Here is a 10535-nt window from a genome sequence, read left to right on the forward strand (position 1 = left end):
TTCTCCCTCTCTCTCTGGATCTGTTTGTTCTCCCTCTCTCTGGATCTGTTTGTTCTCCCTCTCTCTCTGGATCTGTTTGTTCTCCCTCTCTCTCTGGATCTGTTTGTTCTCCCTCTCTCTCTGGATCTGTTTGTTCTCCCTCTCTCTCTGGATCGGTTTGTTCTCCCTCTCTCTCTGGATCTGTTTGTTCTCCCTCTCTCTCTGGATCTGTTTGTTCTCCCTCTCTCTCTGGATCTGTTTGTTCTCCCTCTCTCTCTGGATCTGTTTGTTCTCCCTCTCTCTCTGGATCTGTTTGTTCTCCCTCTCTCTCTGGATCTGTTTGTTCTCCCTCTCTCTCTGGATCGGTTTGTTCTCCCTCTCTCTCTGGATCGGTTTGTTCTCCCTCTCTCTCTGGATCAGTTTGTTCTCCCTCTCTCTCTGGATCTGTTTGTTCTCCCTCTCTCTCTGGATCTGTTTGTTCTCCCTCTCTCTCTGGATCGGTTTGTTCTCCCTCTCTGGATCTGTTTGTTCTCCCTCTCTCTCTGGATCTGTTTGTTCTCCCTCTCTCTCTGGATCGGTTTGTTCTCCCTCTCTCTCTGGATCGGTTTGTTCTCCCTCTCTCTCTGGATCGGTTTGTTCTCCCTCTCTGGATCTGTTTGTTCTCCCTCTCTCACTGGATCTGTTTGTTCTCCCTCTCTCTCTGGATCTGTTTGTTCTCCCTCTCTCTCTGGATCTGTTTGTTCTCCCTCTCTCTCTGGATCGGTTTGTTCTCCCTCTCTCTCTGGATCTGTTTGTTCTCCCTCTCTCTGGATCTGTTTGTTCTCCCTCTCTCTCTGGATCGGTTTGTTCTCCCTCTCTCTCTGGATCTGTTTGTTCTCCCTCTCTCTCTGGATCTGTTTGTTCTCCCTCTCTCTCTGGATCTGTTTGTTCTCCCTCTCTCTCTGGATCTGTTTGTTCTCCCTCTCTCTCTGGATCGGTTTGTTCTCCCTCTCTGGATCTGTTTGTTCTCCCTCTCTCTCTGGATCTGTTTGTTCTCCCTCTCTCTCTGGATCGGTTTGTTCTCCCTCTCTCTCTGGATCGGTTTGTTCTCCCTCTCTCTCTGGATCGGTTTGTTCTCCCTCTCTGGATCTGTTTGTTCTCCCTCTCTCACTGGATCTGTTTGTTCTCCCTCTCTCTCTGGATCTGTTTGTTCTCCCTCTCTCTCTGGATCGGTTTGTTCTCCCTCTCTCTCTGGATCGGTTTGTTCTCCCTCTCTCTCTGGATCGGTTTGTTCTCCCTCTCTCACTGGATCTGTTTGTTCTCCCTCTCTCTCTGGATCTGTTTGTTCTCCCTCTCTCTCTGGATCGGTTTGTTCTCCCTCTCTCTCTGGATCTGTTTGTTCTCCCTCTCTCTCTGGATCGGTTTGTTCTCCCTCTCTCTCTGGATCTGTTTGTTCTCCCTCTCTCTCTGGATCGGTTTGTTCTCCCTCTCTCTCTGGATCAGTTTGTTCTCCCTCTCTCTCTGGATCTGTTTGTTCTCTCCCTCTCTCTCTGGATCTGTTTGTTCTCCCTCTCTCTCTGGATCAGTTTGTTCTCCCTCTCTCTCTGGATCTGTTTGTTCTCCCTATCTCTCTGGATCTGTTTGTTCTCCCTCTTTCTCTGGATCTGTTTGTTCTCCCTCTCTCTCTGGATCAGTTTGTTCTCCCTCTTTCTCTGGATCTGTTTGTTCTCCCTCTCTCTCTGGATCGGTTTGTTCTCCCTCTCTCTCTGGATCTGTTTGTTCTCCCTCTCTCTCTGGATCGGTTTGTTCTCCCTCTCTCTCTGGATCGGTTTGTTCTCCCTCTCTCTCTGGATCGGTTTGTTCTCCCTCTCTCTCTGGATCTGTTTGTTCTCCCTCTTTCTCTGGATCGGTTTGTTCTCCCTCTCTCTCTGGATCGGTTTGTTCTCCCTCTTTCTCTGGATCAGTTTGTTCTCCCTCTCTCTCTGGATCTGTTTGTTCTCCCTCTTTCTCTGGATCTGTTTGTTCTCCCTCTTTCTCTGGATCAGTTTGTTCTCCCTCTCTCTCTGGATCTGTTTCTTGTCCCTCTCTCTCTGGATCTGTTTGTTCTCCCTCTCTCTCTGGATCTGTTTGTTCTACCTCTCTCTCTGGATCTGTTTGTTCTCCCTCTCTCTCTGGATCTGTTTGTTCTCCCTCTCTCTCTGGATCTGTTTGTTCTCCCTCTCTCTCTGGATCGGTTTGTTCTCCCTCTCTCTCTGGATCGGTTTGTTCTCCCTCTCTCTCTGGATCTGTTTGTTCTCCCTCTTTCTCTGGATCGGTTTGTTCTCCCTCTCTCTCTGGATCTGTTTGTTCTCCCTCTCTCTCTGGATCGGTTTGTTCTCCCTCTCTCTCTGGATCTGTTTGTTCTCCCTCTCTCTCTGGATCTGTTTGTTCTCCCTCTCTCTCTGGATCTGTTTGTTCTCCCTCTCTCTCTGGATCTGTTTGTTCTCCCTCTCTCTCTGGATCTGTTTGTTCTCCCTCTCTCTCTGGATCTGTTTGTTCTCCCCCTCTTTCTCTGGATCTGTTTGTTCTCCCTCTCTCTCTGGATCTGTTTGTTCTCCCTCTTTCTCTGGATCGGTTTGTTCTCCCTCTCTCTCTGGATCGGTTTGTTCTCCCTCTCTCTCTGGATCGGTTTGTTCTCCCTCTTTCTCTGGATCTGTTTGTTCTCCCTCTCTCTCTGGATCTGTTTGTTCTCCCTCTCTCTCTGGATCTGTTTGTTCTCCCTCTCTCTCTGGATCTGTTTGTTCTCCCTCTCTCTCTGGATCTGTTTGTTCTCCCTCTCTCTCTGGATCGGTTTGTTCTCCCTCTCTCTCTGGATCTGTTTGTTCTCCCTCTTTCTCTGGATCGGTTTGTTCTCCCTCTCTCTCTGGATCTGTTTGTTCTCCCTCTTTCTCTGGATCGGTTTGTTCTCCCTCTCTCTCTGGATCTGTTTGTTCTCCCTCTCTCTCTGGATCAGTTTGTTCTCCCTCTCTCTCTGGATCTGTTTGTTTTCCCTCTTTCTCTGGATCTGTTTGTTCTCCCTCTCTCTCTGGATCAGTTTGTTCTCCCTCTCTCTCTGGATCGGTTTGTTCTCCCTCTCTCTCTAGATCGGTTTGTTCTCCCTCTCTCTCTGGATCTGTTTGTTCTCCCTCTCTCTCTGGATCGGTTTGTTCTCCCTCTCTCTCTGGATCTGTTTGTTCTCCCTCTCTCTCTGGATCGGTTTGTTCTCCCTCTCTCTCTGGATCTGTTTGTTCTCCCTCTCTCTCTGGATCTGTTTCTTGTCCCTCTTTCTCTGGGCATGCTTGTCCTCTTTCACTTACACAGCTTACATGTTGATCTCTGCCTTTCACAGAAACCTCTCTTTCTGCATGACCCTTTAAGATATCATGAACATCATTTATTTATGCCTAACAAAGGTAAGATATATGCTGTACAAATTTAACTGAATGCTTAAACATCTACTTGCTTTTTTTCTAATCACTAACCATCAGACATGCTCCCTCAGCCCTGACAGCCTCCAGCTTCTTTCCCTCATTCTTGTCTGCTGTGTTTTGACATGTATTGTTATTAAACTCACATAGACAATAACTCAAGGCTTAATAGGTGATGAATCAGTTTAAGTTTTAATTTGTTTGTTTGAACTGGTAAAATCTTCATTTCTCTCAGGATTGGCCTTCGTCAGAGCTGTTGGCACTGCCTCTCTTGAAGAATGTCCGTATATCCATCTAACGTTAGTCAATAGCTAGCCTGCAGTTGAAAAAACTGAGGATAATACAATGACATTGTGATCAACACTATGTCACCTTTTCTACACATGACCTTATCATTGTTTTACAATGGCCTTACTGAATGAAAACAATTGAGTATGAAAAGATATGTGCATGATTTTACGTCATCTGTCTCATTTATAGCCTGGCACAGATTGCAAAACTACATTAAATACAACGTTAACTAGATATCATCGCCACATAACTTATGTCGCGTTTAAAAGACACCGTTACCGTTAGGTAGCTCGTAACGTCTGTTACACTGTAACTTACAGGCAGCCTCACTTAAACACGTATTGGTTAACAACGCTTTGATTATGACCAAAGTCTATAATAGTGAATACTCTCTCTCTCTCTGTTCTACCTTACCACAAATTCACATCGTAGCCTATCTGCATGAATCCGTCCTGTCAGAGCCTTTTCCTGTCAGTTTCCTGTTAGCTAGCAGTCTCAAGCCACAGCAGTAACGTTAACCAAAATGTTAGATACAAGTAGACCTAACTGTCACCAACGTGTGCAGCAGCCTCCCCCAGGTCCTAGTGCCTGCCCAGTAAGCAGTTTAAGATGCGATGGAACGGTTGACGAAAAAAAAAGAAATCACAGAGAAAATATTTTGACTGATATATTGATTTATTTAGGGGGGGGGCTAACGACGTCCCCGGGTCCCAGAAATAACATTTAGTGTCGTTTTATTAGATAAAATCCTTCTTTATATCTCAAAAAGTCTGTTTGGTTGGCGCCATTGATTTTAGTAATCCACGTGTTCAACTTGCAAAGAAAGGAATCCGAAAATCTACCCCTAAACTTTGTTTCAACCAGTCAAAATATGTTTCTATTTACTCCTCAGATACCCTTAAATGTAATCAAACTATAGTATTTCTTACGGAAATAAGTAATAGGAAAGGTGCGTCTTGTCTTCTTGGTCGTGCGCAAACACGGATTTCCAAGACTGTGTCCCTGTACTAAAACTGTTATTTCTTAATTGTTTTTCAAATTACAAGCCTGAACCCTCGAACATAGACTACTGACACCAAGTAGAAGCCGTAGAAATTGCATCTTGGGAGCTTGAATTGAGTATGCCCTTATACTGGCCATTGGAAGAGCATGGTCTCTCAAAAAAACTACATTTCCGGGTGGTTTTTCATTGGATTTTCTCTTACCATATCTATTATGTTATACTTGCCTACATTATTGTAACATTTATACGAACTTCCAAGTGTTTTCTTTCCAATGGTACCAATTATATGCATATCCTGGCTTCAGGGCCTGAGTAACAAGCAGTTTACTTTGGGCACGTCATTCAGACAGGAAGTGGAGAAAGAAGGAGCCTTTTGATGTTAAGCCTAGTCCGGACTAAAAAGAATGTTCCATATGCTTCTTAGACAAGTGCTAGGCTTAATACGTGTCTGGGGAACGGAAAATACAGCTCATTCTAATTTCATCAGTCTTTTTACCCTGTTATTGCTTAGATCCCTTGGCTTGGCCAATGGTCAAAGGAAGTCAAAGGTTGTTCTGTTGTTGTTCTGAGAACATTTAGGATGAAATGCTCCCACTGACCTGTATTATGGACACAGTTTAGAAGTAAACAGGAAGTTAACTGTCATTTAGCAAATGTTTAAATGGTGTATTTTGACCTTTTTGTTACCAGATCAATTGTCTTCCTCAGATTGTACCTCATATTAGCATTATAATCTTGTTTTTGTTGTTGATTTTGAAAACGAATGTTTTTTTTGTATGAAGACGTTGTATTTTTACACATTTGTAGAAATTTGTTTTGAATATCTCCAAAAATAAAAATAAATTTGTTGATTTGCTCTCCTTCCTCCTTGAACCCAACTCACTGTACAATGGAAAGGTCAGTTATACTACTGTACCAAGATATGTATGATATATGAAACCTTCAAAAATACTGTCTGAAATTAACTTTAATAAAATATTCTCAAGTTGCAGCCATTTTGTTTCACGTTGCAGCCATTCATTTGGCCAATTTCCACAACTTATTTGAGTTTAATGTGTTTCCGTTCCATTTTTTTCTATGCTAAGTTTTGCCACACAAACTGTTGCGATACATGACAGACTTGCCCAATCTGTTTTTCACGGATGCGCTGTAGACAACAGTTTGCTGATGAAGTGGACACAGGACAGGATAGGTTATATGATCAGATGATTAACTTTAACTTTCGGGGCGGCAGGTAGCCTAGTGGTTAGAGCGTTGGACCAGTAACTGAAAGGTTGCTGGTTTGAGTTGACAAGGTAAACAATCTGTTGTTCTGCTACTGAACAAGGTAGTTGTTCAGGGTAAGAACTGTTCCCGGGTAGGCTATTATTGTAAATAAGAATTTGTTCTTAACTGACTTGCCTAGTTAAATTAAAAAAATTAAGAGTAAGATCATTTTTATTTGTAAATTGGCAGCTAAGCACACTGGCGTAGCACACTCCCCTGGATATAGATAGGGTTACGTAGTGGATCTATAGAGGGTTACGTAGTGGATATATATATAGGGTGGTGTCGAGAATATATAGAGGGTTATGTAGTGTGTGTATATATAGGGTTATGTAGTGGATATTTATTGGTTTATGTAGTGGATATATCTATATATATACAGTGGGGCAAAAAAGTATTTAGTCAGCCACCAATTGTGCAAGTTCTCCCACTTAAAAAGATGAGAGAGGCCTGTAATTTTCATCATATGTACACTTCAACTATGACAGACAAAATGACAAAAATAATCCAGAAAATCACATTGTAGGATTTTTAATTTATTTATTAGCAAATTATGGTGGAAAATAAGTATTTGATCACCTACAAACAAGCAAGATTTCTTACTCTCACAGACCTGTAACTTCTTCTTTAAGCGGCTCCTCTGTCCTCCACTCGTTACCTGTATTAATGGCACCTGTTTGAACTTGTTATCAGTATAAAAGACACCTGTCCACAACCTCAAACAGTCACACTCCAAACTCCACTATGGCCAAGACCAAAGAACTGTCAAAGGACAGCAGAAACAAAATTGTAGACTTGCACCAGGCTGGGAAGACTGAATCTGCAATATGTAAGCAGCTTGGTTTGAAGAAATCAACTGTGGGAGCAATTATTAGGAAATGGAAGACATACAAGACCACTAATAATCTCCCTCGATCTGGGGCTCCACGCAAGATCTCACCCCGTGGGGTCAAAATGATCACAAGAACGGTGAGCAAAAATCCCAGAACCACACAGGGGGACCTATTGAATGACCTGCAGAGAGCTGGGACCAAAGTAACAAAGCCTACCATCAGTAACACACTACGCCGCCAGTTGGTGGCTGACTAAATACTTTTTTTGCCCCACTAACTGGAAACGGGATATTTTTTATGGAATGTCTACAAAGGCGTATAGAGGCCCAGCAACTATCACTCCTGTGTTCCAATGGCGCGTTGTGTTAGCTAATCCAAGTGTATCATTTTAAAAGGCAAATTGATCATTAGAAAACCTGTTTGCAATTATGTTAGCATAGCTGAAAACTGTTGTTTAAAGAAGCAATAAAACTGGCCTTCTTTAGACTAGTTGAGTATCTGGAGCATCAGCATTGGTGGGTTCGATTACAGGCTCAAAATGGACTGAAACAAATGAATTTCTTCTGAAACTCATCAGTCTATTCTTGTTCTGAGAAATGAAGGCTATTTCATGCGAATAATTGCCAAGAAACTGAAGATCTCGTACAACTCTGTGTGCTACTCCCTTCACAGAACAGCGCAAACTGGCTCTAACCAGAATAGAAAGAGGAGTGGGAGGCCCCAGGGCATAACTGAGCAAGAGGACAAGTACATTAGAGGCGACTCCGGGATGCTGGCCTTCTAGGCAGAGTTCCTCTGTCCAATGTCTGTGTTCTTTCTCCCATCTTAATCTTTTCTTTTTATTGGCCAGTCTGATATATGGCTTTTTCTTTGCAACTCTGTATGTGTGTGTGTGTGTGTGTGTGTGTGTGTGTCAGTGTGAGTGTACATGTGTGTGAGTGTACGTGTGTGTGTGTGTGTGTGTGTGTGTGTGTCCTCTCACATGGCGAGGATTACACATTTGCCCTTTGAACCCACCACATTCAGGTCATAAATGGGACCACTAACAGTGCTTCAACCTTCCTAACTTTGTTCAGATGTCCTAATGTCATTACTAAGCACATAGCACACACATCATGGCTAGTCAACATACCCTCATTGGATTAATCCTATTTCTATCGGTGGATTGGACTTCATCTGTCATCCCAGGTAAACAACTGTTTTATTTGCTTGGTATAGGTTTACCAATTAAGCAATTCATTTACGGTATTCTTACGTTATCTGCAATGAATTGGTTATCGACGTCTATTCATACATGTTGAACAATAATGAATTAAAAATATTTTTAACAAGAGAAACATAACAAAGATCTACTGGATGATGGATAGACTTTTCTTTTTTTTTATTATTTTAGGAGTAACAACTGTCATGTGTGACAAAATATGATAGGGACTAACGTAAATAAATGTAATGCAATATGACATGTATCACACATCACATGTGCAGTTGAAGTCGGAAGTTTACATACACCTTAGCCAAATACATTTAAACTCAGTTTTTCACAATTCCTCACATTTAATCCAAGTAAAAGTTACTTGTTTTAGGTCAGTTAGGATCACCACTTTATTTTAAGGAGGTGAAATGTCAGAATAATAGTAGATAATGATTTATTTCAGTTTTTATTTCTGTCATCACATTCCCAGTGGGTCAGAAGTTTACATACACTCAATTAGTATTTGGTAGCATTGCCTTTCAATTGTTTAACTTGGGGCAAATGTTTTGGGTAGCCTTCCACAAGTTCCCCACAATAAATTGGGTGAATTTTGGCCCATTCCTCCTGACAGAGATGGCGTAACTGAGTCAGGTTTGTAGGCCTCCTTGCTCGCACACGCTTCTTCAGTTCTATCCACACATTTTCTATAGGATTGAGGTCAGGGTTTTGTAATGGCCACTCCAATACCTTGACTTTGTTGTCCTTAAGCCATTTTGCCACAACTTTGGAAGTATGCTTGGGGTCATTGTCCATTTGGAGGACCGATTTTCTACCAAGCTTTAAGTTCCTGACCGATGCCATGAGATGTTGCTTCAATATACCCACATAATTTTCCTGCCTCACGATGCCATCTATTTTGTGAAGTGCACCAGACCCTCCTGCAGCAAAGCACCCCCACAACATGATGCTACCACCTCTGTGCTTCACGGTTTAGATGGTGACTTGCAAGCCGAATGTCCTCCAAACGTAACGATGGTCATCATGGCCAAACAGTTCTATTTTTGTTTCATCAGACCAGAGGACATTTCTCCAAAAGGTATGATATTTGTCACCATGTGCAGGTGCAAACCGTGGCCTGGCTTTTTTATGGCGGTTTTGGAGCAGTGGCTTCTTCCTTGCTGAGTGGCCTTTCAGGTTTGTCGACATAGGACTCATTTCAATGTGGATATAGATACTTTTGTACCTGTTTCCTCCAGCATCTTCACAAGGTCCTTTGCTGTCCTGGGTTGATTTGCACTTTTCGCACCAAAGTATGTTCATCTCTAGGAGACAGAACGAGTCTCCTTCCTGAGCGATTTGACAGCTGCCTTGTCCCATGGTGTTAAGACTTGCGTACTATTGTTTGTACAGATGAACGTGGTACCTTCAGGCGTTTGGAAATTGCTCCCAAGGATGAACCAGACTTGTGGGGGTCTACAATTTTTTTTCTGAGGACTTGGTGGATTTCTTTTGATTTTCCTATGATGCAAAGAGGCACTGAGTTTGAAGATAGGCCTTGAAATACATCCACAGGTACACCTCCAATTGACTCAAATTATGTCAATTTGCCTATCAGAAGCTTCTAAAGCAATGACATCATTTTCTGGAATTTTCAAAGCTGTTTAAAGGCACAGTCAACTTAGTGTATGTGAACTTCTGAACCACTGGAATTGTGATACAGTGAATTATAAGTGAAATAATCTGTCTGTAAACAATTGTTGGAAAAACGACTTGTGTCATGCACAAAGTAGATGTCCTAACTGACTTGCCAAAACGACTTATCCTTAATGTAATTATGGACTATCGTTTCTCTTTTCTTATTTGAGCTGTCATTGCCATAGTATGGACTTGGTCATTTAACAAATAGGGCTATCTTCTGTATACCATCCCCACCTTGTCACAACACAACTGATTGGCTCAAACGCATTAAGGAAAGAGATTCCACAAATTAACATTTACGAAGACACACCTGTTAATTGAAATGCATCCTTGTGAAGCTGGTTGAGAGAATGCCAGGAATGTGCAAAGCTGTCATCAAAGCAAACGTTGGCAATTCTTTGAAAAATCTCAAATGTTATATATACAGTGCCTTGCGAAAGTATTCGGCCCCCTTGAACTTTGCGACCTTTTGCCACATTTCAGGCTTCAAACATGAATATATAAAACTGTATTTTTTTATGAAGAATCAGCAACAAGTGGGACACAATCATGAAGTGGAACGACATTTATTGGATATTTCAAACTTTTTTAACAAATCAAAAACTGAAAAATTGGGCGTGCAAAATTATTCAGCCCCTTTACTTTCAGTGCAGCAAACTCTCTCCAGAAGTTCAGTGAGGATCTCTGAATGATCCAATGTTGACCTAAATGACTAATGATGATAAATACAATCCACCTGTGTGTAATCAAGTCTCCGTATAAATGCACCTGCACTGTGATAGTCTCAGAGGTCCGTTAAAAGCGCAGAGAGCATCATGAAGAACAAGGAACACACCAGGCAGGTCCGA

At 42.1% G+C, this 10535-nt stretch overlaps 1 protein-coding gene across 2 annotated transcripts in view; it reads left to right on the forward strand.

Moving 5' to 3' along the window:
• The first annotated feature begins 7842 nt into the window (after positions 1-7842).
• The window catches only part of alpi.2 (alkaline phosphatase, intestinal, tandem duplicate 2), a 29853-nt gene continuing 27160 nt past the window's right edge, over positions 7843-10535 (forward strand). For both annotated transcript variants that reach the window (XM_021610191.2, XM_021610103.2), the window contains exon 1: positions 7843-7985. In XM_021610191.2, the coding sequence (XP_021465866.1) occupies positions 7913-7985 (73 nt within the window). In that variant the 5' untranslated portion in view covers positions 7843-7912. The remainder of the gene's footprint in view (positions 7986-10535) is intronic.

This window comes from Oncorhynchus mykiss, chromosome 1, assembly GCF_013265735.2.
Source record: "Oncorhynchus mykiss isolate Arlee chromosome 1, USDA_OmykA_1.1, whole genome shotgun sequence".
NCBI lineage: Eukaryota > Metazoa > Chordata > Actinopteri > Salmoniformes > Salmonidae > Oncorhynchus > Oncorhynchus mykiss.